General features: G+C 42.6%; 1 protein-coding gene across 15 annotated transcripts in view; it reads right to left on the reverse strand.

Annotated features, from left to right (window-relative positions):
* The window catches only part of FARP2 (FERM, ARH/RhoGEF and pleckstrin domain protein 2), a 270,101-nt gene that overhangs the window by 117,266 nt on the left and 125,794 nt on the right, over nucleotides 1–27,041 (reverse strand). For all 15 annotated transcript variants that reach the window (XR_010590399.1, XR_010590400.1, XR_010590401.1 and 12 more), the window contains exons 10-13: nucleotides 18,161–18,324; nucleotides 17,877–17,945; nucleotides 12,667–12,724; nucleotides 11,777–12,032 (exon numbers count right to left, since the gene is read on the reverse strand). Coding sequence is in view for 12 of the 15 variants with exons in the window: in XM_065557154.1 (XP_065413226.1) it covers nucleotides 11,777–12,032; nucleotides 12,667–12,724; nucleotides 17,877–17,945; nucleotides 18,161–18,324 (547 nt within the window). In the remaining 3 variants the exon portion in view is untranslated. The remainder of the gene's footprint in view (nucleotides 1–11,776; nucleotides 12,033–12,666; nucleotides 12,725–17,876; nucleotides 17,946–18,160; nucleotides 18,325–27,041) is intronic.

Raw genomic sequence — 27,041 nt, forward strand, 5'->3', positions numbered from 1 at the left:
TTATGTAACACTTTAAAAATCAGCAAAAGGGTTATATAAATAAAATTTATTATGAAACAAAAAGGCAAAAAACTATTCTGTACATAGTCTAGTCCTATTCAGGGTCTACTCGGCGCTTCTTGGCTTGTCTCTTGTATTCATTAAATGGAGCATCTCTTGTCACTGTCCAGCAATATTCTGCAAGCATGGATGGGCTCCATTTGCCCCGATAGCGTTTCTCCATTGTTGCAATGTCCTGGTGAAATCGCTCGCCGTACTCGTCGCTCACTGCTCCGCAGTTCGGTGGAAAAAAATCTAGATGAGAGTGCAAAAAATGTATCTTTAGTGACATGTTGCAACCAAGGCTTTTGTATGCCTTGAGGAGATTTTCCAACAACAACCTGTAGTTGTCTGCCTTGTTGTTTCCGAGAAAATTTATTGCCACTAACTGGAAGGCTTTCCATGCCGTCTTTTCCTTGCCATGCAGTGCATGGTCAAATGCATCATCTCTAAGAAGTTCACGAATCTGAGGACCAACAAAGACACCTTCCTTTATCTTAGCTTCATTTAACCTTGGAAATTTTCCACGGAGGTACTTGAAAGCTGCTTGTGTTTTATCAATGGCCTTGACAAAGTTCTTCATCAGACCCAGCTTGATGTGTAAGGGTGGTAACAAAATCTTCCTTGATTCAACAAGTGGTGGATGCTGAACACTTTTCCTCCCAGGCTCCAATGACTGTTGGAGTGGCCAATCTTTCTTGATGTAGTGGGAATCTCTTGCACAACTATCCCGTTCGCAGAGAAAACAGCAGTACTTTGTGTATCCAGTCTGCAGACCAAGCAAGAGAGCAACAACCTTCAAATCGCCACAAAGCTGCCACTGATGTTGGTCATAGTTTATGCACCTCAAAAGTTGTTTCATGTTGTCATAGGTTTCCTTCATATGGACTGCATGACCAACTGGAATTGATGGCAAAACATTGCCATTATGTAGTAAAACAGCTTTAAGACTCGTCTTGGATGAATCAGCGAACAGTCTCCACTCATCTGGATCGTGAACGATGTTGAGGGCTGCCATTACACCATCAATGTTGTTGCAGGCTACAAGATCACCTTCCATGAAGAAGAATGGGACAAGATCCTTTTGACGGTCACGGAACATGGAAACCCTAACATCACCTGCCAGGAGATTCCACTGCTGTAGTCTGGAGCCCAACAGCTCTGCCTTACTCTTGGGTAGTTCCAAATCCCTGACAAGGTCATTCAGTTCACCTTATGTTATGAGGTGTGGTTCAGAGGAGGAGGATGGGAGAAAATATGGGTCCTGTGACATTGATGGTTCACGACCAGAAGTTTCATCCTCTTCCTCGTCTGACTCAAGTGAGAATGATTCTGGTGCATCAGGAACCGGCAGTCCTTCTTCGTGGGGTACTGGGCGTATAGCTGATGGAATGTTTGGATAATGCACAGTACACTTTTTCTTCTTTGACACACCTTTCCCAACTGGAGGCACCATGTAGAAGTAACAATTGCTGGTACGATCTGTTGGCTCTCTCCAAATCATTGGCACTGCAAAAGGCATAGATTTCCTTTTCCTGTTCAACCACTGGCGAAGATTTGTTGCACAAGTGTTGCAGCATATGTGTGGGGCCCATCTCTTGTCCTGATCTCCAATTTTGCAGCCAAAATAAAGGTGATAGGCTTTCTTAACCATAGTGGTTATACTGCGCTTTTGTGATGCAAAAGTCACTTCACCACAAACATAGCAGAAGTTATCTGCACTGTTCACACAAGTACGAGGCATCTCTGCTCACTTTGCCTAAACAGAAATGTGTCCCTTTGCAAAATCAAACACTGACAAATAAGAGAGCACGACACTGTATGATTTCTAGAGCTGATATAGGGCAATTTGTTCAGCAGAGTGATGTAAGCTTTGTTATGATTGCATCATCCATGACTTCTAGGAATAACATGATGCAATTCATATCATGTATGACGCAATACCAGCTTCAGATTGCATCATTCATTATTTTGCCAAAAAAGCAAGTACTGTCCAAACCCAGTCATAGATTTATTCATAGATCCAGTCAAAGATGTATTTTAGTCATTTCTGGTTTAAATTGAGATCCCTTCCCTTTATAACTCACTTATCCTCCGCCATTCCCAAGTCAAGGGTCGTATATACTGACCCAATAGCATATCTTGAAAACTAGGGCCAATCAACAATTTTAAGCAACATTTTCGTTCTCAGTGACCCAGAATTAGTAAAGTTTGACTAGATTTATTTCAGAAGCATTTTGGCTGTAGAGCAGTGCTATATTCTTATTATTCAAGCATGGAATTACTATCCATAGAGATTCTATGGTACAGTTTGGTTCATTTAAGATTTTTACTTCATTTGATTCTACGCTTTCTTTCACATATAGTGCCACTCCCTCACCAGCATGACCTGTTCTGTCCTTTCGATATATTTTGTATCCTAGTATTACTGTGTTCCATTGATTATCCTCATTCCACCAAGTTTCTGTGTTGCCTATTATATCAATATCCTCATTTAATAGAGGCACTCTAGTTCACCATCTTATTATTTAGACTTCTAGCATTGGTATATAAGCACTTTAAAACTTGTCACTTTTTAACGGTCTGCCATTACATGATGTAACTGAATGGGACTTTTTTTCTTTTGACTATTTCTCACCAGATCCTACCTGTATTTTATCATCTTTCATCCTCTCCTCCTTATTAAGGCATAGGGAATCTCCATTTATAGATCCTCCTTTAAGGGATGTCCGTACCACGTGCTCCTCTGCGCCTGTTGGCTTCCCCCTAGCCCTTAGTTTAAAAACTGCTCTACAACCTTTTTAATGTAAAAAGTGTTCCTTATCCTGGATATTTCAAAATACTGCTTTTAATTAAAACAAAGAAAGACCAAAATCTGAACTTATTCTCTGCAAAACTGTTCTTTAAAATCATTAAAAAAAAATATTTGGGCTATAGAGGCATAAAAAAAAAAAACCCTCTCAGCTATTTCTTTTGCCGCTACAATTTTTAATTCATAGATTTTCCACTCTTTTTTCACACACTATTGCTTTGACCCAATAAAACACTTTAAACACAGCTATAACTTAACGGAACTACTCACATGTAAATGTTTTGCACCTGCTTAAGAACTTTACTGGAAGGGCCCAATTTGTTTTAAAAATTCTCACTCTTAATTTTACAGGTTATGATCAGAATGTGAACTTATTGATTTTCATATTTCTAAAAATATAGTTGAGTAACCAAAGCATCTTTAAAGACCATATTGCATTTGTCATAATATCTTGGTATCATAGGTAGCATATATTAAAAACTTTTATAAAATTTTATATTGATATAGTATAATATTTACTTCAGCACGACTTGGGTTAGTCTAAGGTGAGGCTGCCATCATACAACTTGATCATGCATGACTACTGTGTTTGCATCCAGTGAATTGCAGGTTTGGGGCTTAACTTATGAATCTCCAAAACAGCTACATGTTGCAATGAAAATAGCAGCTCAAATTCAGATATTGTAATAACATAATATGACTAAGGGTCTAGTATCTTATTGTTAGATCACACACTTCTGGTATAAAATCAGAGACATCAGTCTTAAATTCTCCTTGACTACTAAGAAAACAAGGCAACAGTTTTTTTTTACATCTAAGCAGTTCAAGTATGGAAAGCAATTCTATTTTTCAGAAAGTTCTAAAACCAAAAGGGCAAATCCAGCTCACCTTACTTGTATAACTAGATGCACTGATTTCAAAGGGACTATCTTGCATGAGTAAGGCACGCAAGATTTAGCTGTATAATAAGTATGGCCTTCTGGAAGAGAATGTGTAACACAGAAAATATGAGTACATTACCTACTTATCGCCATGCATTATGCTTACAATCACTGATGGCTAGTTATAAGGATATAGAGCAGACTGCCTGAGAGAGGCTGAACCAGAGCTAATAGGAAAATGTCTCTGACATAAATGGTGCTTGTAAGCTGAAATCTGAACTTTTCTTCTCATCTGTACTCCATAATAAAGGGGTTCAAACAAAACAGTAATTTGAGCACTATTTGCTTAGGCTACGGTACCCTCTCAAATGCCTACAAAAAGAAAACTAAGCTGGGAAATCTGATGATAAAACTCCTGGGAGTCTTAAGCCAAGGAGAACCAACATTTACTCTATTTGAAACACAAGTGTAAAGAAAAATAAAAGCTAAAAAGCCCGTTTTGTCATTCATATCAAAGGTTTCCTCATTTTATTGTATAAACAATTTTAAAAGTTCTGAATAAGTACAAATCTGTAGGTTTATAATCAGCAATTTCAACAGAAAACAAAGCTGTAAAACTCCCCAAACAAATAATTCAACAAAAACGTTTGCTGGGTTTAAAAAAAAAAAAAGTCAAGTTCTAAAAAGATGCATTAAGAAATTCCAGCCCCTTTTGCATTGTTAGCATAATGTTTTTCTGCAAAGATTAGCACCTATTAAACTGGGGATCACTTCAGGCTAAGGCACAAGTAGTTTTGTGAGCTGAACATACAGTACACCTGCACATTCTGGAGATAGGTCTTTGCACTTTCTTATCAATGTTTAGAACTCTGCCACAAACTGAAGTCAGAGCCCTGCACATTGAAGCGATAGTGGAATATTGTGATTTCATAGAATTTATGGTAATGTCTTTCCACAGGTTACACATCTTAGTTTTAATTATTTGAGAAGCACTCCAGATTCAAAACCCATTAAGTTATTCTTGGCTCAATGGATTAATCTTCTAATAACCCACAGAGAGGTAAGTGAATTAAATGCACTTTGTGATATACATTTGGAGCTGTAAAAATCTCACAATATCCATATATTTAGTATATATGTATACTCATCCATATACACGTAGCATTTGTGATGAGTTCAGTGTTAAAATGGCTACAGTGCAGATGACGACTGAGTGTTTGCACTGAGAATTGCACTATATACCTATTTGGTCCATTAATATCTAATAATTAAGGCTGAGCACCCTTTGCAAAATGACAATAATAAGAATGACTTACCAACAGGTTTGCACCAAAACAACATTATAATAATTAACAGGATTTTTTTTTGTTACTGTTTTCCCACAATCTTATCAAGATTTGCAATAAACAAAATTAAACAAAAAACCACTACCACTACCTAATACCACAGGATAAGGGAGTTCAATACTTGTTTTATCCAGTAACCTTACTGGGCTCTTAAGTGAAACGTGATAGAAAATCAATATATTTCCTACTCTATATGAATGATAAAATATGAGTATTTCTGGGAAATAGACAAAATGTTACTTTAATGACTCATGATTATTTTAAAATTACAAAGTATACACCACAACATGCTAATACAAATGTAGTAAACTTTACCAAGGCTTAACTGGATGGCTGTTTGTTCACAGAATGTTCTGTGACCTGTGTTTTGTAAATCAAATGGACTTCAGTAACTATACATACCAAGACTAAAAGGCTCTCTTTTGGTGCTTGACACGCTTCGGATGATTTAGCTGGGGATCAGATGATTTAGTTGGGTATTGGTCCTGCTTTGAGCAGGGGGTTGGACTAGATGACCTCCTGAGGTCTCTTCCAACCCTGATATTCTGATTCTATGACATTTGGTGAAAAATATATTCTTAAGTGATGAGTGGGTGTAAATATACATACAGAGAAATATAGGTACAGATTATTTTATGGAACTCTAAGCCCTGCAATGCATTTTTAAATGGCTTTCTGTTGCACTGTGAAGTGCAGTCAAATACCTTATCTCTAGACCTAAATCCATTAGTAGGCTATAGCTACAGTGGTGAAGAATCACTATTGTATATGTCTATTCTATAAATGCATTTGTATATATACACAAATACCTGATTAAACATTTAGCAGTTGCTAAAGCAGGGTCCCATGCTGTGTAGGGGAGTTCAGAGGCAGAAGGGATGAATGGCCTCAAATCTCTCAGAGGAAGGAGAGCAGTGTTTCTATGGCATGCTCCCTCTTCACTTAATGAAGGCTGTGCAAGTATGAGGATATGGAATGTGGGGTAGAATAGTATACTGGAATATGTGTAGGTGAATAGCTGTTTTTCAGATCATGTTCTTCTTGGCTATTGGCCTATTTGAGGTGAAACCTGCGCAGATGTTAATGATGGCCGACCAGCATTAAATCCCTTCCATGCCTTCCGTTCATGAGGTCAGAAATCATCCTCAGAAGTGATGCTGCCAGGAAGTACCATGGAAAGGCTGCTAGTCTTTGGCTTGCCACTGCCCAAATCTGAACAAATGAGTCTTGTATTCTTTTCTGAAATCCTCCCTGTTCAGGGGAACTTGCATAGGAGACTCCACAAGGACCATCTTCTAAAGTTTCCCATGTAATTCCTCCCCCGGCCCCACAGCACCCCAATCCACGTGTAACATGGTGCCCATAACTTATTTTCATACTCAGGTTCTCCTTCCACTCCAAAAAATACAGTTCTCTATGTAAGTATCCAGCACCTCCTTTTAAAATTGAGTAGCACACTGTTAACTTTCTTTAAACAATTATCCTCAAATTAAAAATATTCAATATTGACAACTATTATTTAATAATACTGAAGTTGTGAAAAACTGAAAACAAAATTGAAAGTCTGCTAGCGTTTTCTTAATTTAGGATGTTATGCTTAGGTATTGAAATATACATTGCACCACATCACAAACTGTACTAGCAAGGTAAAACAGCCTAAGTGGAGAACTGAGAGCCTGCCTTCTCACCTTCGTCCTGGGCTGGTCCAACCAGAGACACTTCCGTGGGGAGAGGAGTAGGTGTGGCAGGATGCTGTGACTGCTGCCAGGGAAAAAGCTAGGTAGCAACAGTGGCCTATGCTAGAACTGACACCTCAACTGAGGAAAGGCACTGAATCCAATAATCTCTCTAGAAGAGGACTGTATCTTTGCACCACCCATGAGGATGCTTCTGAGAGGCTCTCTCCCCTCTGGGAATAGATCAGCAAGATTAAGTGAATCTGAAGTCTGACCATCTGTAGGAAATGCTACAAAACATTCTTCTTTGACAAAGCCTGTCACAACAAGACACTACAACACTAGCATCCCCTTTCTACCTGCCCCCAAAACAACACACAAAACCAACTAAAATTAAACAAATAAACACACAACCCTACCCCAACCCAAGTTTGTATACTCTTAAAAAAAAAAAAAAGGGGGGGGGGGAAGAACCAGAGATTATAAAATTAATTTGAGACTTTGTACTGCTAATTGATTTTACATGGAGGCATTCAGATACTAGGATGATGGATGGCATTATAAAAACCATAAGAGAAACATCTCCCTCTCCCCCCACCAATAGCACAGGGATTTGAAGTCCCTCCATCAGTCTGCTAGCCAACACTTAAGTTTTGGTTACCTAGCCCCCTTACGGTATTTAGGTCAGCATTAGAAGAGTGTTTCCCCATTCTGTCTCCCATATCCCAGCTTTCTGGAGGAGAATGTAAAAGGAGAAATACCTGTTGCTCACTCTAGTGTGCTATCTTAGCAGCTGGATGCTGCCTTTTAGTTCTGCTTGTGTGGTTTTGATCAGCATGTCCTTATCAGAATATTCCCAACCCCTGTCTTCGGAAAGAAAATGGAGTCAGGTGCTGTGGAAGTAAAAATGACTTACCTGCTGTTATGCTTCACTAAAAATATTATTTGAATGGATTAAATATTTTTTGCCAAAAATTGCCTACCTGTCTCATGCTAGAAGCCAAAGAATCAAGAGCTGGAATCCAGTCATTATGGTATCTTTCAAGAATGAAGCATGAGTTTAAATTAAAGCATTACCTTTTGGTTTTAAAAAAAGCCCTGGGGTTTGTAATTGCCATTAAAAGATACACAGGATTGCAAAGTGCAGATAGGGGTAGAAAAGTTTACAACTACCTTAAGACTAACCACATCTCAAGAAAAAAATATTAGTAAGCTTCCATATACGATTATAAAGAGAATTTGGAGTAGAACTTTGTGGGGCAGGAGGAGGGGGGGGGGTTAAAAACACATTAGACTCGGTCAATCCTTAGGAAAGCCCTTGTAACAAAGTCCTACATATAGATAAAAGGCAATTTTTAACCTTTAATATCTTGGAGTTTTTCAAAAGAATCAGAAATTGTCCCTGCCCATATTACTATCCAAAGACTTGCCTCCCACTCTCCATCCCCCTAAAAGAGAATTCTCCAATTAAAGCCTTTTTCAAGTTACATAATGGAAAAATAAACTAATTATAGCATGACCAGTACCAGCTTGGTGGGATAGCCAAACAACAAAAAGTTTGTCTCCTCCAGCTGCCTATTTACCGATGCCATATTCCACATTTCTGACATTTCCACAAATAGAAATCAAGTCAACAAGAGGCAAAATGATTACCATATTTGGGGGGGGGGGGAAGAGAGAGAGAGAGAGAGAGAACTGCCATTTAAAGAAACAGAACAGCCACAAACACTTGAAAAATGGCTCAGCTAATACTTCACCATATGATATTATAGGTATGCTTTGATTTTCTAATGCCAGTCAGCAAATGCAAACTTCGGACACTTCCTAGTGCAACAATAGGGATTCCACTCAAGCACAATGCGTAGAATGAGTACACATTCTGAATACTTTAAGGCAGGGGTAGCTAACCTGAGCCTGAGAAGGAGCCAGAATTTACCAATGTACATTGCCAAAGAGCCACAGTAATAGATCAGCAGCCCCTCATAAGCTCCCCCGACCTGCTCCCAGCGCCTCCCACCCACCAGCAGCCCCATCTATCAGCGCCTCCCCCTCCCACCCCATCAGCAGTTTCATGGCATGCAGGAGGCTCGGGGGTGGGGGTGGGGGAGGTTGAGCAAGGGCATGGCAGGCTCAGGGGAGGGGGCAGGAAGGGGCGGACTGGGGGTAAGGCCTGTGACAGAGCCAGGGGTTGAGCAGCGAGCACCCCCCGGCACATTGGAAAGTTGGCGCCTGTAATTCCAGCCCTGGAGTCGGTGCCTATACAAAGAGCCGCATATTAACTTCTGAAGAGCCGATTGTGGCTCTGGAGCCACAGGTTGGCCAGCCCTGCTTTAAGGAATGATCATGTCTGTAGAAGGAATAGTTAGAATAGACTACAAACAAGAAAAAAAATAAGTGAATGAGGGACAATCACCCCATTAAGTTTTATTGCACATTGAAAGAACTTTCCTTGTAATGTTTCCTCAGGATTCCTTAAGAGATTTTTAAGTGGCCTACCAAGTATGAAGGTTCCTTTTCAATACATCAGTCCCTTACCCAGGAAACAGCATATAAACATTAATGGAAAGCACACAGTATGAACAAATTAATTATGCTAATTTATGCACCTGTTTATTTTAGAGGGAATCCAATGAAGTGATATTGCAATGTTACCCCTTTTAGGAAAGGCAGGTTCAGAATCTGGAACGTAAACCAAATTGCCTCAAGAGGCGATGCTTTTGACCCCAAACCTGCTACAGGGATATTTTTTATTTTAAACTTGCTTCTTGCACAAGGCCCTCAAAATCTTGCATCTCAGAATTCCAGCCCCCACCAAGAATATCTATTAGGTGGACTGAGAGCAAGTAAGTTTGATAACCTCCACCATCACTAATTTAATGAATCAGTACAATGGATATAATCACTGAAATCTATATTTACACCTTTTCAATTACACCTTCACTATGAATCATGTTACATAAAGTCACCTATCTAAAAATGCCTATGAAAGCAGTGAAGATAAAACAGTGGCTGATGGTATTCACTTTTTTTCCTTTTTCTTTTTTAAACTTTACACCAAGTCTTTATTTCCCTGAAAGGAGCCATCTTATTTCAATAGCGTTCTGATGAATACAGTGCAGAGTTTAAATTGAAGACAGCTATTGCCTGATTTATCTTTTAGCATTTCTCCCAGACCAAGCAAGTTTTATATGCCTTAATTAAATTAAGTTGCAGCCATTTTTCGGCAGTGTAATTGATTAAATTAAGACAAAGAAGATGAGAAAGTTCAATAAGGAGTTAAGTGCCTTTATAATCTATGGGTCTCCCTTCAAACAGCGGCAAAACAGCAGGGAATTTTTTCATTGCTGGACTGTTCAACAATCCTCTTCAGGGGTAGATCAGATGATGCTCAGCATGCATTTGCTACTGTACACATGCTCCTCTTCTAAATTGCCATCTAAGATTTTGATTCTTTGAGGGGTATGCCAGATTTTTGTTGCATAAACTTGACATTTTAAGAATTATCTTCACAGTTGATTCACAGATTGTCCATATTTGTCTCAAGAAACAGCACAGACTCTTACTGCATTGCAGGATCACAACCTATGTATTGGATGTGGTCTGTTAACAACTGACCTACAAGCAGCAGCATCTCGTGCTGATGTCGGAGGAAGTGCACACCAGACTAAATCTGACATAAAAACATGTTTCCGAGAAAGTAAGGTATAATAGGACTATAATTTTTCTTAATTCTGGTTGGCCCAACTGACAATACTAGCCTTTCTGAAGTTTTTTAAATTTGGCATTTTGCATAAATCACAGCTGGTTATAGACTTTCTGGACACACATTTCAATATAATGCAATAACAAAGCTGGGATACTTCAAGGGAAAATAAAGAGGAGGAGAGAAACAGGAATCAACTATATTATGCAAATTAAAATCCAGCCACTGAAATAAAATAGTTTTCCACCTCAAAAATGATTTAAATTATACCTCTGAATTGAAACCTAGTTTGAGCAGCATAGCTGGATACCTCAAACTTCAAACTACCAATCAATTATTGATGTGCATTTTTCCTGTTTGATCTTCTTGGGCAAGATTCTTTAAATTATTCTGAAAATCAAAAGTGAAGTTCTCGCCAGTTGCCTGAGCAAAGGGGTTGCTGAAGAAGTGGTTTACATCCATTGGAGTTGCACTTTCTGAATCCCAGGAGTCTGTATCTGTACTGGTAGAGTCTTCTGTAGTGGTAAGTGGATAGCTCAGCTGCTCCAACTGGTCAATGATGTCAGTGAACTGAAAGGCTGAGCTGGATTCAGAGCGAACCGAGTAGGCTGGGAAGTTAACCATAGAACTAGCTTCAGAATGATTAGCAGAGCTATACGTGTGAAAGGATGATGTACCATTCAGTGGCAAATTATTGAGGGAACTGCTTTCAGAACGGTTGTTTATGAGTGAACTGGTTTCAGAAGGACTCAAAAGGCTTTGCATTCTGCTTGCTTGTGCTTTAACCTCAAACAATTCTGATGTATCTGATGGTCTCTCATTGCCATTGAAATCACTCCCTTCTTCAAATTCAAACTCATCTTCCATGTTCATATCTACTGCTTCTGTGGAGTATCTGTCAGGGCTTGACTGAGAAGACAACATACTTTGCTGAAGAACATCCTTAGTTAGTTTAGTTGAATCTGATGCATGCCTAGATAAATCAGACCCTATTTGGTCTAAGCCACTGTACACATATGAAAATGCTTCAGATCCCCCAGCAAAAAAGGAGATTTCTGTTGGGTCATCATCAATAAATTCTTCTGAAACCTGCAGCTGGGAATTCGTCAATGTGAAAAGAGGGTCACCCCTACCGCAATACTGATGCTTTTTATCAGCAATAAAAACACCTGTGGTAAAGTCATCCTCATCATTGTCATTTTTACAGATAACCTTGCTCTCTTTGTTACCCTTCTCTATTTCTAGATCTAAACCACAACTACTCTCAACACCAGTATAAGTGGGGCTGCAGTTTCCTACAACATTACAAAACCCAACACCTTGGAATGATTGGAGTATGGGAGCTCCAGGCTGCTGTGTCGCTTTCTTCCCAGTTTCTTCAGTTGGTGTTGCAATACTCTTTTCCGCTGTTGGACGCCTCATATACGGTGCTCTGGGGTCCAAGAAGGAATGATTCGTCTCTGTACAGATGGGCAGGTCAGTAGTGGTAGTGGATGATGTATAAACTGAATGGAAGGAGGCAGATACTGAGGCATGGGACCCAGGAGCACCTAAGCCCTCAGTAAATGAGACACTCTGAAGTGGAAAAAAAATAGAATAGGTAAAAAAGTGTATTTATCATACATAGAAAAAATACTACCTCTGATATCTGACTCAGTAAAAGTGTGTACTAGAAAGATTTTCTGCAAATACAGCTTTATATACAGAAAAAGACCAAAATCTCCAGAAAGATAAAAACTCACCTTTTACAACTTCTCATGATCAGTTATCAAATTACTCCCATCATTTTTAAACCCTCCACTAACAGAGCGGACAAGGAAATACACACAAGGGTATTGGAGGGAATTCACAAAATATTTAGGGTCAAGTCCTGAAGTGCTTGCTTCAGCACAACTCCTTTTGCTTGTATGACAGAGACATTTGATCTGAGACACATGAACAGGATTGAGTATCTCAAGGAATAAGTATGAAAATTTCTTTTAAACTATGTGAAGTGTGAAAGATGAGCCATGTGAGTCACTTCAACCTACCTGCAGTACCCATTAAAATTAGTACCACAGGAAAAAAAATTATGCACAGCATGAAGATCAAACAGTGAAAATGATTCTGGATCAACAAGACAACGTAATCAACTTTCCCTACACTGCCAAATTGGAAAGCTGGCTGTCAGTCTTACTGAACATAATATTTAGAATGGTGCAGGACTAACCTGTTTTGGCACATCTGTGTTCGAAGTATGAGCAGACACTCTAGCTTTGCTGCCCCTCCTGAAAGAGAGAGAGTATGTTGTGAGGAACTAAGAAATCAATCAGCCTTTCTCCTCCCCCTACCCAATCTCACTCATTCTAACCACCCATGCAAAAGAGTAAAAAGATGTTTGAAAAGTGTGAATTGGGAGTGCTTTGATCCAGGTGGGCCTTGAGTGGGCCTGACTGTTATAGAAAGGCAGTCAGCAGCGGACCAGCTGAGTGGCAAACAGTGGAGGCTAACAGAGGGAGTTTGCCTGGGGAGAGCGCCCTGAGGCTTTCATCTTACTGGCTTCTCTGAGTAGTTACTGCAACAGCTGAGGAAGCTCTTAGAAGGAAGGAAATATGGAGCTGGTGAGCGTTCAGCTGTTACCTGTGCAGGATGTGCCATGTTTGTCTTTCTTCCACAGGACAGAAGCGACTTTGTCTTTACAAAGTGCAAGCTGGTCTCCATATTGGAAGAGAAGGTTCGAGGTCTGGAGTATTGACCCTGCGTTGCATAAGAGAAAATGAAGATTTCCTGGACAGATGTCAGGATATGCTTCTACGGGCACAACATTCTGAAGAATCAGAGCAGGCTGCGCAGCTGGGACAGAAGGACGGTGAAGAATCTGGCAGCATGTGACCTCCAGAATAAGAAAGAGGAGCGTCCATGTACCAGCAATGGAGATACAGGTGAGCAACCGTTTTCATGTTCTCTCCACAGGTACTAATTCGGAGAGTGGACTAGATGATACATCTGAGGGAAGGGAGCAGAAGGAGACTCCACCGACTGGAAGGCATGAGATGCACTGTCCTAGGGATGGGGGTCCCATGACTACTACTCCCAAGAGAAGGAGACGGGTGGCGGTGGTCGGGGACTCCCTCCTCAGGGGGACTGAGTCATCTGCCGCCCCAAACAGGAAAACCGAGAGGTCTGCTCCTTGCCAGGAGCTAGGATTCACAATGTGACGGAGAGACTGCCGAGATTTATCAAGCCCTTGGATCACTACCCTTTCCTGCTTCTCCACATGGGCACCAATGATACTGAGTGGATCACTGCAGACTACATGGCTCTGGGAAGAAGGATAAAGGAGTTTGAGGCACAAGTGGTGTTTTCATCCATCCTCCCTGTGGATGGAAAAGGCCCAGGTAAAGACCGTCAAATCATGGAAGTCAACAAATGGCTATGCAGGTGGTGTTGGAGAGAAGGCTTTGGATTCTTTGACCATGGGATGGTGTTCCAAGAAGGAGGAGTGCTAGGCAGAGAAGGGCTTCACCTAACGAAGAGAGGGAAGAGCATCTTTGCAAGCAGGCTGGCTAACCTAGTGAGGAGGGCTTTAAACTAGGTTCACCGGGGGAAGGAGACCAAAGCCCTGAGGTAAGTGGGGAAATGGGATACCGGGAGGAAGCACGAGCAGGAGAGCGCAAGAGGGAAGGACTCCTGTCTCATACTGAGAAAGCGGGATGATCGGTAAGTTATCTTAAGTGCCTATACACAAATGCAAGAAGCCTGGGAAACAAGCAGGGAGAACTGGAAGTCCTGGCACATAACTCACGTGACTGGAGTAGTGTCATGGATGGATATAAACTGTTCAGGAAGGACAGACAGGGCAGAAAAGGTGGGGGAGTTGCATTGTATGTAAGAGAGGAGTATGACTGCTCAGAGCTCCGGTATGAAACTGCAGAAAAACCTGAGAGTCTCTGGATTTAGTTTAGAAGCGTGAGCAACAAGGGTGATGTCATGGTGGTAGTCTGGTATAGACCACCGGACCAGGGGGATGAGGTGGACAAGGCTTTCAGGCAACTAACAGAAGTTACTAGATCACAGGCCCTGGAACTCATGGGAGACTTCAATCACCCTGATATCTGCTGGGACAGCAATACAGCTGTGCAAAGACAATCCAGGAAGTTTTTGGAAAGCATAGGGGACAATTTCCTGGTGCAAGCGCTGGAGGAACCAACTAGGGGCAGAGCTCTTCTTGACCTGCTGCTCACAAACAGGGAAGAATTAGTAGGGGAAGCAAAAGTGGATGGGAACCTGGGAGACAGTGATCATGAGATGGTCCAGTTCAGGATCCTGATACAAGGAAGAAAGGAGAGCAGCAGAATATGGACCCTGGACTTCAGAAAAGCAGACTTTGACTCCCGCAGGGAACTGATGGGCAGGAACCCCCGGGGAGAATAACATGAAGGGCAAAGGAGTCCAGGAGAGCTGGCTGTATTTTAAAGAATCCTTATTGAGGTTACAGGAACAAACCATCCCAATGTGTAGAAAGAATAGTAAATAGGGCAGGCGACCAGCTTGGCTTAACAATGAAATCCTTGCTGATCTTAAACACACAAAAGAAGCTTACAAGAAGTGGAAGATTGGACAAATGACCAGGGAGGAGTATAAAAATATTGCTCAGGCATACAAGAGTGAAATCAGGAAGGCCAAATCACACTTGGAGTTGCAGCTAGCAAGAGATGTTATGAGTAACAAGAAGGGTTTCTTCAGGTATGTTAGCAACAAGAAGAAAGTCATGGAAAGGTTAGGCCCCTTACTAAATGAGGGAGGATGTGGAAAAAGTTAATGTACTCAGTGCTTTTTTTGCCTCTGTCTTCACGAACAAGGTCAGCTCCCAGAGTACTGTACTGGGCAGCACAGCATGGGGAGGAGGTGACCAGCCCTCTGTGGAGAAAAGTGATTCGGGACTATTTAGAAAAGCTGGACGAGCACAAGTCCATGGGGCCAGATGCGCTGCATCTGAGGGTGCTAAAGGAGTTGGCGGATGCGATTGCAGAGCCATTGGCCGTTATCTTTGAAAACTCATGGCGATCAGGGGAGGTCCCGGATGACTGGAAAAAGGCTAATGTAGTGCCCATCTTTAAAAAAGGGAAGGAGGAGGATCTGGGGAACTACAGGCCAGTCAGCCTCACCTCAGTCCCTGGAAAAATCATGGAGCAGGTCCTCAAGGAATCAATTCTGAAGCACTTAGAGGAGAGGAAAGTGGTCAGGAACAGTGAGCATGGATTCACCAAGGGCAAGTCATGCCTGACTAACCTAATTGCCTTCTATGACGAGATAACTGGCCTTGTGGATGAGGGGAAAGCAGTGGATGTGTTATTCCTTGACTTTAGCAAAGCTTTTGATACGGTCTCCCACAGTATTCTTGCCAGCAAGTTAAAGAAGTATGGGCTGGAGGAATGGACTATAAGGTGGATAGAAAGCTGGCTAGATCGCCGGACTCAACGGGTAGTGATCAGCGGCTCCGTGTCTAGTTGGCAGCTGGTATCAGGTGGAGTGCCCCAAGGGTCAGTCCTGGGGCCGGTTTTGTTCAATATCTTCATTAATGATCTGGAGAATGGTGTGGACTGCACCCTCAGCAAGTTTGCAGATGACACTAAACTGAGAGGAGTGGTAGATACGTTGGAGGGTAGGGATAGGATACAGAGGGACCTAGACAAATTAGAAGATTGGGCCAAAAGAAATCGGATGAGGTTCAACAAGGACAAGTGCAGAGTTCTGCACATAGGACGGAAGAATCCCATACACTGCTACAGACTAGGGACTTAATAGCTAGGCAGCAGTTCTGCAGAAAAGGACCTAGGGGTTACAATGGACAAGAAGCTGGATATTAGTCAACCATGTGCCCTCGTTGCCAAGAAGGCTAACAGCATTTTGGGCTGTGTAAGTAGGGGCATTGCCAGCAGATCGAGGGATGTGATCATTCCCCTCTATTCAGCATTGGTGAGGCCTCATCTGGAGTAGTGTGTCCAGTTTTGGGCCCCCCACTACAGAAAGGATGTGGACAAATTGGAGAGAGTCCAGCGGAGGGCAACAAAAATGATTAGGGGGCTGGAGCACATGACTTATGAGGAGTGGCTGAAGGAACTGGGATTGTTTAGTCTGCAGAAGAGAAGAATGTGGGGGGGTTTGATTGCTGCTTTCAACTACCTGAAAGGGGGTTCCAAAGAGGATGGATCTAGACTGTTCTCAGTGGTAACAGATGATAGAACGAGGAGTAATGGTCTCAAGTTGCAGCGGGGGAGGTTTAGGTTGGATATTAGGAAAAACGTTTTCACTAGGAGGGTGGTCGAGCACTGGAATGGGTTACCTAGGGAGGTGGTGGAATCTCCTTCCTTGGAGGTTTTTAAGGTCAGGCTTGACAAAGCCCTGGCTGGGATGATTTAGTTGGGGATTGGTCCTTCTTTGAGCAGGGGATTGGACTAGATGACCTCCTGAGGTCCCTTCCAACCCTGATATTCTATGATTCTATGTTATATCCCCCTTTCAGCAATGACTAAAGGAAGGTACAGCAAGCACATGAAATATTTGTGAATTACTACAAAACACAGAAGCAAGATAATTACAGAAAACAGAGACATTAGATTCAGACCATTCATGTTTTCAAAGGAGAACGCAAAAGCAACTGCAAGGACATGAGAGAATAGAAGAATGAGACAGCATAAAGGTGTCTGTTCTTTTAAAAAAAATTCCTCCTCATCAAAGCACACAGATATCCATAAATTAATATGGTGTCAAAACAGAGAGCAAGTCAATTCATGTTCAACACTTATGCAAAGAACATTGTCAGTTAACTGTATACAATACGTGGCCTGTAATAGTACCCATTTTCCATTAAAAAAAGCCCTTTTTATAAATTATAAAAGCTGGTGATTTGATCCACAGGTAACCGTTTTTAATTAGAAAATCCCTGCTCAAGACAGGAAGCTGATCAGAAGTGCAAATAGTTAATACACATTTTTTATAGAATTTTCCATCTTTTTATCACCCAGATTAATGTCCCGTAGACCTTTTCTCATTTTGTGAAAACTGCCTTTGGAATGTATTTTCTAACTAACTCATGTAAACCATACACACTTAAGAAAACCACATGGACTGAAAGGAAGGATGATATCTCTTTGAAACATTTCCTACTAGTAGTTAGAGTGTGTGCACACTTGAGAGAGAGAAATTCAAAAAATAAATCAAAGGTAGAATACAATTTCAAGTCTCCGCTCTGCAACAGATTTCCTGTGAGACTTTGGCAAGTCACTTAGCCTCTCTGTGCCTCAGTTCCTCATAATTTTATAATTAAAAAAAGAAATATGTCTCAAAGCAGCAATTTCATTAAAAGTGAGATTTAGGATATCAACATAGGGGCTTCCAAGAGTCTCAATTTTACCTTTTAAAAATCATGGGTTTTACCTTTCATAGGGAGTTTTCTTCATCCCACTGTCTTTAACATAATCCACCAGCTGTTTCTGTGTTCGTCCACTGTGAACCCAAGCAAAGTACCAATATTATAAAAATCATCATGAAAGGAGTAGATAAAAATGTCCAGGTTTGGAACAAAGAATGCTTATGCATCAGGAACAGATTCTGAAACTTTTAACTTCAGAATTATGTTAAAGCAGTTTTTCATCATGATTTAATTTCCTAACTATAAAAAGTTGTGTTTTATAAATATGCTGAGTTATCCTATGCCATACCTGTATCTGAATGAAGACCCTCTGCTGAAGAAGACTGCTTTAGCCTTTGGTTTCGGCTGATCAAACAGCCTGAAGAAAGTGTGATATTCCACACAGATTTTCCAGAAGTTTTTACACTCATCCCTACTGCCAAACAGAAACTCCAGCGTATCCTGATATGGACCCTAGGAGCAAAACAGACGATCAAGTAGAACACACAAGAACACTGAAGACAGACAAGAAAATAGCATGTACTCTCTACCACAGATACTGAACTGCAATGGGCTGCAATATTTTTGTTTCCGCATGGTCTGAGCCAAGTCACATATAAAAATTTTAATTTTACTAAGGCCTCAGGGCATTTGGTAAAGTTTTGAATGTAGTTTTAAAATGTGCAATCTGAAACATCCTAAAATGTTTTTATTCACACTTTAGAAAAATGCAAAAGTGCTTTAAAATAAACTTGATAAAAACCTTTACAATTATGTTAACTATAGATCATATTAGTAAAAGTGGATTGTTAAATTAGTAATTTGGCTGAAAGAAATAATGAAGATATTTAATCACAAGGCTTGTTTTAAATATATATTTTCTTAAAAGTGCTAAGGCTTATCTTACTTCCTGGGGTTTGTTAGATTTCTTCTTTCATTTAACAGTTTGAACTCAAGAATTACCATTAGACTTGGCTGCACCTAAAAACCGCCTCCAAAGATAAAAACAGAGGTCTAGAGTTTTGTAACTGATGATGCAAATTTGTGGGAAAGCAAATGCAAAGTAGAAGATATCTCACTGAAAAGATGCTTCATACCAGCCCCCTTCCACTTAACACTGGGGGGTCATAGTTTAAGAGTCTTAGCTTATCTCAATTGGCATAGTATCACATGAGGAGTTAGGTGGCTTCAGAGGTACCCACAGCCGCCAACTATATAGGGATAATGTAAGTTAAAACCCAACACCATAAATTACACCTGGAAACAAGCCAAAAGCTGGTGCAGATTGGATGACACAGGTATGATGCGCTCTCTCTGATAGGCACTACTTAACAAGCAGGCATTCTGCACCAAGTGAAGTTTTTAAGTAATCTTAAAATATAGTCCCATGTACAGCATATTATAGTAATCCAATCTTGAAGTGACAAAGGCATGAATAATCATGAGTAAGGTTGCGAGTCTTTCATGGAGGTCACGGAAATCACGGATTCCGTGACTTTCCGGGACCACCATGACCTCTGCAGCTGCAGCAGCTGGTGCAGCTGACCCCAGGGCCACCTGAGCAGCCCTCCCTCCAGCAGCAGCAGCGGGGGTCTGGGCTGCCCCCAGGGGTGAGCTGGAGCTGGTTCGCACCAGTTCGCACGAACCAGTTGTTAAATTTTGAAGCGGTTTTAGAATCACTTGTTAACCGGCTTCCCTGCAAGGGAAGCTTTGATGGGCTCCGGCCGGGAAGCGTGTAATTCCTCCTCCCGGCCGCCGGGGGCGCTGCGCTTCAGGAGCCATGTGGGCTGGCTCCTGGCCCTGTTGCTGCTGCTGCTCCTTGGACCTCTGGCCCTGGGGCTCCTGCTGCTACCTGGTGGGTCCCCAGCTGCTCTGCTGAGCCTGGGCTGCGTCCTGCTGCTGGGAATGCTCCCAGCCCCTCTCCCCATGTGAGTACCCACCACCCTGCCCCCAGCCAGCCCCTGCCCACAGCCTCTGCCCACAGCGAGCCCCTGCCCGCAGCCAGCCCGTCGCACCCCCTGCCCACAGCCAGCCCCTGCCCACAGCCAGCCCCTGGTGCACAGCCAGCCTCTGGCGCACCCCCTGCCTCCAGCTAGCCCTACCCCATGCCTGTCTTCAGTCAGCCCCATGTCCACTGGTGCCCTGCAGTTACCAGGGCAATAACCCTGAACACCTGCTTCAATGAGGGGGGGCAGGGAGCAGCTGGGACCCACACATGTGCACACCCTAGGGTGACCAGACTGCAAGTGTGAAAAATCAGGACAGGAAGTGGGGGGTAATAGGAGCCTATATAAGAAAAAGACTCAAAAATCGAGACTGTCCTTATAAAATCAGGACATCTGGTCACCCTAGCACACCCCCAGGGAGTGGCGGGGACCCACAGATGTGAAACGGAGCTCATTTCTAGTTCAGGCCCATCTTTTTTAAAAAGAACTTTAGGTAAGGTTAACATACATCCGTATTTTCCCAGAGATGTCAGGCTTTTTGGTTCTTAAATCGCCGTCCGGGCGGAAATTTTAAAATTTAAAAATTCCTCCCGGGAAAATACGGAAGTATGGTAACCCTATTGGTACAAAAAATACATACTGTGGCACATCCCTTAAATCAGAACTTTTTATAGGGAACCGGTTGTTAAGATTTTAGCAGCTCATCACTGGCTGCCCCCCTCAGCAGCAACTGCAGGGTCACGGGCTTCCCCCCACCCCAGCAGCAGGCCCCGGGGTGCCCCCACCCCAGCAACAGCAGCGACCACCAGAACATCCACCCCAGAGCAGCAGCGTCCGCTGGAGCGCCCCCCTCCCCCAGCACCTAACATTTAGTCATGGGTATTTTTAGTAAAAGTCATGGACAAGACACTGATCGTGACATTTTGTTTATTCCCCAGGACCTGTCCATGGCTTTTACTAAAAATACCCGTGATTAAATAGTAGCCTTAATCATGAGTTCATCTGCATTCAAAAGGAAAGTGTCACAATCTCATGGCCAAGCACAGAAGACAAAATAAGCACTCTTGGCCACTACTGCTATATGGACATCCAGAAACAGGTGAGAATCTAATAAGCATCTTATGTTGTGAACCTAAGTCACATAAGGCAGGCAAACTGCCTCAACTGAAAGTGCTAATGATATCACCTCGGCCATTTCTTCTATTTGTTTCCCTAGGTCTTTCAGGATCACTTTATTTTTATCTGAATTGAGAGCCCACATAAAACGATTACCTATCTGTATCGGTTGTTCCTCAAGATGCAATGCAGCTGTGTATTCAATTTAGGCGGCGCACACCTAGCACACTGGAGCCAGAGAACTTTGCCTAGCAGTACCTGTAGGGGTGGCGTTCATGCCCTGCGGCCCAACCCCATCCCAAGGGCAGCGCCACCCCGAACTCCCTCAGTGGCTTTGTACCGAACATCAGAAGTACAGACTCTGATGCAGTGGGGGTGGAGGGTAAGTTGTGGAATACACGTCTGCATCACATCTCAAACAACAGTTAACAAGAAGGTAATGATTTTTTCTTCTTTGAGTAGATGCAACCATGTTTTCTACTCAGGTGACTCATAAGTAGTACTCATAGTAGGAGAGAGTTTGGAGTCTATTTAAACAAGGACTACAAGATTGCCTTCCAAAAGTCTGAATCTGATCTGGATGCAGCAGTAATGGCATAGTGGTTTATAACAGTATGCACAGATGACCAAGTGGCAGCCCTACAAACGTCCAATATAGGAATGTCACTTAGAAATGCCATCAATGTTGCCTAGGGTCTTGTGGAATGAGCATGTATCCTTTGAGGCAGAGTATACAGGAAGTTATCCACCCGGAGATCACCTGTGAACAGACTGCTTAATCCTTAATTTGGTCTGCATATGAAATAAACAAACAAGGTAAGGAGCGGATCTGTTTGGTCCCATTGAGATTCAGTCCTATTTTCTCCTATTGAGACAAAGCTAAACAAACATCGGTTGATGTCCAGTGAGTGAAGATGTTGTTCCTCTGGGAGGTTTCAGAGTAGCAGCCGTGTTAGTCTATATCCGCAAAAAGAACAAGAGTACTTGTGGCACCTTAGAGACTAACACATTTATTTGAGCATGTTGTTCCTCTGGCAGTGAATGCTGCTTAGGGAAGAACACTGGTAAATATACAGCTTGGTTCAGGTGAAACTGGGAAACAACTTTGGATAAACACTTAAAGTAACCCTGCGGCCATATCCTATCTTTAGAAAATTGAGTGTAACGGGGTTCCACCATCAAAGCCTACAACTCACCCACCCTCCTGCTGGATGTTATCACCACAAGGAAAGCAGTTTTCTGACACAGAAGGGAGAAAGAAGAAGTTACTAGATGCTCGAATGGAGGCCCCAAAGGAATAGCTAAGACAGTATTAAGGTCTCACAAAGAAATTGGCTCTTTAACCAATGGGCAGAGACAAGTGACTCCTTTTAAGAACCTCACTGCCCTGAGGTTTGAAACCATCGACTTTTCCGTGGGCAGATGAAACACCCAAGTCATCGCCAGGTGGACTTTCAATGAACAAAGCGCAAGACCAGAAGACTGAAGGTGTAACAGGTACTCCAAAATGCTCTGGATACAAGACAACTTTAGATGAACTCCACAGGCTAATGACCAAATCCAGAACTGATTCCATTTCGACAAACAGAACACTTTGGTGGAGGGCTCCCTGCTATTGAGCAAGACTTCCCAACACCAACTCCAAACATAATTCCTCCTCCTCATCTAACCATGCAGTATCCATGCTGTGAGATGCAGGAAGTGCTGAATGCAATACCCGACATGATGCTAAGTCAGGAGGTCGGGATGAAAAGGAACAGATACAAGAGGGCAAACCATTAACATGAAGGTTGGAGAACCAACAACATTGCCTCAGCCATGCTGAAGCAATGAGAATGAGCTTGGCATGGTCCAACTTCAGCTTGAGAATGACCTGCAGGATTATCAGAATTGGAGGAAAACCATACAACAGTGCCAATTCCCAGCTCAAGTGAAAAGCATCAATGAAGGAGCCCAGACTGAGACCCCACCCCTGGGATTAAAAGATCTGACATTTCTTGTCATTTCTAATGGCAAGCAGTTTGATTGTTGGGCTGCCCAAACTTCAAAAAATGGACTGCAGGATGCTGGGCTTCAGGGACCATTCGTGATTCAAAGAGAAATTTCTGATGAGGTGATCCACCAGGTGATTCTGGATCCCAGGTAAGAGAATTGGCCAGGGGGGTAACGTTTTCCCCAATGCAAACTGTCAGAGCCTGATCACCTCCTAACACAGCACCCTGAAGATTGCCAGGTCCCTCCTGTCTGTTCACATAATATATCACGGTAGTATAATCGGTAAGGATGCGCATTGACAAGTCTCTAATGTGATCTCAAAGGGCCTGATGGGCATTGTAGATGCCACAAAGCTCCAGAACATTTATATGCATGGAAACTTCCTGTTCTGACCACAGGCTTTGAACTTTCAGCAACCCTAGATGTGCTCCTCAACCTATTAAGCAGGCATTGGTGACAACATTCCCGGTTGGTGGGGACCAAGCGAAGGGAACACTCTGGCACACATTGCCTTGAATTGTCCATTATCATAAGGAGTCCAGTATTGGCAGAGGAAGTCAGACCTGTCTGTCCAAGGGATGATAACTCAGATGATTGACTGACTTCAGGCACATCTGAAGAGGACATAGGCACAATCTGGAATGTTGGACTAGCTGTGTACATGAAGCCATAAGGTCTAGCAACCTCAGGCATACTCAGGCTGGGGGTGAGGGTTGAGACTGAAACTCTGGACATAGGTGGCAAATTGCCTGTAGTCACTTGGTTGGCAGAACTAGTCTTAAACCATGTAGAGTCTATCAGGGCCCTAGTAAACTTGATTCTTTGAGTTGGAATCTGTCAAGGCTGTATCCCCACTTTGAACTTTAGGGTACAAATGTGGGGGGGCCTGCATGAAAACTTCTAAGCTTAACTACCAGCTTAGTTCTGGTCCGCTGCCACCATTCCCAAATGGATTCCCTTCCCTGGGAAGCCTTGAGAAACCTTTCACCAATTTCCTGGTAAATACAGATCCAAACCCCTTGGATCTTAAAACAAGGAGAAATTAACCATTCCCCTCCTTCCTCCCACCAACTCCTGGTGAATACAGATCCAACCCCCTTGGATCTAAAAACAAGGAAAAATCAATCAGGTTCTTAAAAAGAAGGCTTTTAATCAAAGAAAACGGTAAAAATCATCTCTGTAAAATCAGTATGGAAAATAACTTTACAGAGTAATCAAACTTAAAGAGCTCAGAGGACTCCCCTCTAGTCTTAGGTTCAAAGTACAGCAACCAAAGATAAACACTCTAGTAAAGGTACATTTACAAGTTGAGAAAACAAAGTAAAACTAAGACGCCTTGCCTGGCTTTTTACTTACAAGTTTGAAATATGAGAGACTTGTTTAGAAAGATGTGGAGAACCTGGATTGATGTCTGGTCCCTCTCAGTCCCAAGAGCGAAACGACTCCCAAACAAAGAGCACAAACAAAAGCCTTTCCCCCCCACCAAGATTTGAAAGTATCTTGTCCCCTTATTGGTCTTTTGGGTCAGGTGTCAGCCAGGTTACCCGAGCTTCTTAACCCTTTACAGGTAAAAGGATTTTGGAGTCTCTGGCCAGGAGGGATTTTATAGTACTGTACACAGGAGAGCTGTTACCCTTCCCTTTATAGTTATGACAGAATCAGTGTTGACTTTCCACTGTTTAGGATGAGACCTAGATGACTGAGTAGGTGTAGTGTGACGAGGACATGACAGAGGACTCCCTCTCTGGACTTGCCCTTCAATAACCCATCATCTAAATATGGAAAGATATGAATTCCCCTCTTCCTGAGGTACGCTGCTACAAAAATCATGCACTTGATATACATCTGGGGAGTGGAAGACAGGCCGAAAGGTTGCACAATGTACTGGTAGTGCCAGCCAGACACAATAAATCTGAGGAACTTCCAGTGGCCCAGGAGGATTGCTACATGGAAATAAGTATCCTGCATTTCCAGAGCATCTAACAGTCATGATTTAAGGTGGGGCAAATACACAGTTGCATCTACACAAAGACGAACAGCTTTTTATCTAGGCATCACAGAAAAGTTTATACAGGAAATGTAATTAAATATAAAATAGAATGTACGTATTTTAATACTATCACTATAGTGCATTGCTCACAAAAGGATCTAAAAGGATACAGGTTAGTCTTTTCACACTGTACCATAGAACTTCTCCACTTAAAGTTACAAGTCCTTCTCTGACTCCTTCCAAGAAGCCAGGTGGGTCTTGAGACACCTGCTCTGAAATACTTTGTGATGTTGCACTCCATATGATTTCATGAAAATATGCTAATGAGTTTGAATATAATGTAACTGGAATATGCTTCATGCAAAAGGTCTCTTGTAAGGTATCATTACAAAGCTAATAATCTACTGAGTGTGGTCATCCTATTAGTATAAATATATCATTCTTGTATCTGAAACTAGAAATATGAAATATAACTGAGGTCCTACTGTCATTATGCAAAGTGTAGGCCATTAATGGTGGTTTGGAATCTTGATGGCTCCCATCAACTAGGAAAATTGGTTGTAAATGGCTCTGTTTACTTGCAAGCCTTCCTGTAAGTCAGGCCAGGAAGAAAGAAGGCTTGGGGTCTCATAGGACATGTGACCATGTCACCTGGTACTGGAATCCATCTTAAATCTGGTGCTTTTCCATTTAGAAGGAGGGGCGGGGACCCAGATAGACAAAAGATTCCCACCTTGTGCCAAAGCTATGCAAGGGGGGTGGAACAGAACAAAGGAGGCTGCAGTCATGAAAAATCCCCTAGCTACCACCTGAGCTGGAACAAGAACTGTACCAGGGGAAAGGATTGGGCCCAGACTAGGAAGGAGTCTAGTCTGTGAAAGAAGCTTATTGGAACATCTCTGAGAGTGAGATTTACCTGTATTCAGTTTCTTAAATGTATTAGGCTTAGACTTGCGTGTTTTGTTTTATTTTGATTGGTTACTTACTTTGTTCTGTCTGTTATTACTTGGAACCACTTAAATCCTATTTTTTATATTCAATAAAATCACTGTTGCTTATTAATTAACCCAGAGTAAGTAATTAATACCTGGGGGAGCAAACAGCGGTGCATCTCTCTCTGTCAGTGTTATAGAGGGCAGACAATTTATGAGTTTATCCTGTATAAGCTTTATACAGAGTAAAACAGATTTATTTGGGGTTTGGATCCCATTGGGAACTGCATGTCTGGATTCTAGAGACAGGAGCACTTCTTAAGCTGTTTTCAGTTAAGTCTGCAGCTTTGGGGTACATGGTTCAGACCCTGGGTCTGTGTTGGAGCAGACTGGCATGTCTGGCTCAACAAGGCAGGGTTCTGGAGGCCCAAGCTGGCAGAGAAAACGGGCTCAGAGGTAGTCTCAGCACATCAGGTGACAGTTCCAAGGGGGTCTCTGTGACCAAACCCATCACATACTTTATCTTAGGATCTCTACCATCAGGAACCATGCTGAATGAGAGAGAATTCCTGGGATGGAGTAAAAGACAGTTACCTTTTCCGTAACTGGTGTTCTTCGAGATGTGTTACTCATGTCTATTCCACAATAGGTGTACGTGCTTGCCACGTGCACCAGTGGCGGAAGCTTTTCCCCTAGCAGTACCTGTAGGGGAGCGCCCCTAGCAACCCCTGGAGATAGTCTAAAATGAGCTGGATCGGGGCAGCAACGGGGGAAACGCTCCGCTCAGCTGCCCATCAGGAAAACCGAGAGCACTTTCCCAGGAGGTTTTTAAGGTCAGGCTTGACAAAGCCCTGGCTGGGATGATTTAGTTGGGGATTGGTCCTTCTTTGAGCAGAGGATTGGACTAGATGACCTCCTGAGGTCCCTTCCAACCCTGATATTCTATGATTCTAAGTAGGCTCGACGCCTGCTTCCCAAGAGGACGCGCTGAACCCCCCTCCGAGCATGTCCTTTCCTCCTGACCCAACCATTGAGCAGCCACGCCATGAGGTGGAGTGCTGCTAGGTTGGGGTGGAGGAGACGGCCCTGGTCCTGGGAGATCAGATCTAGGTAGGATGGCAATGGCCATGACGGGGTGACCGCCACACTCATGAGGGTCCTGTACCCATATTGCCTGGGCCACACCAGGGCAATCAGGAGGACCCGGGCCCA

The sequence above is a fragment of the Chrysemys picta genome, chromosome 9 (assembly GCF_011386835.1).
Source record: "Chrysemys picta bellii isolate R12L10 chromosome 9, ASM1138683v2, whole genome shotgun sequence".
Lineage (NCBI taxonomy): Eukaryota > Metazoa > Chordata > Testudines > Emydidae > Chrysemys > Chrysemys picta.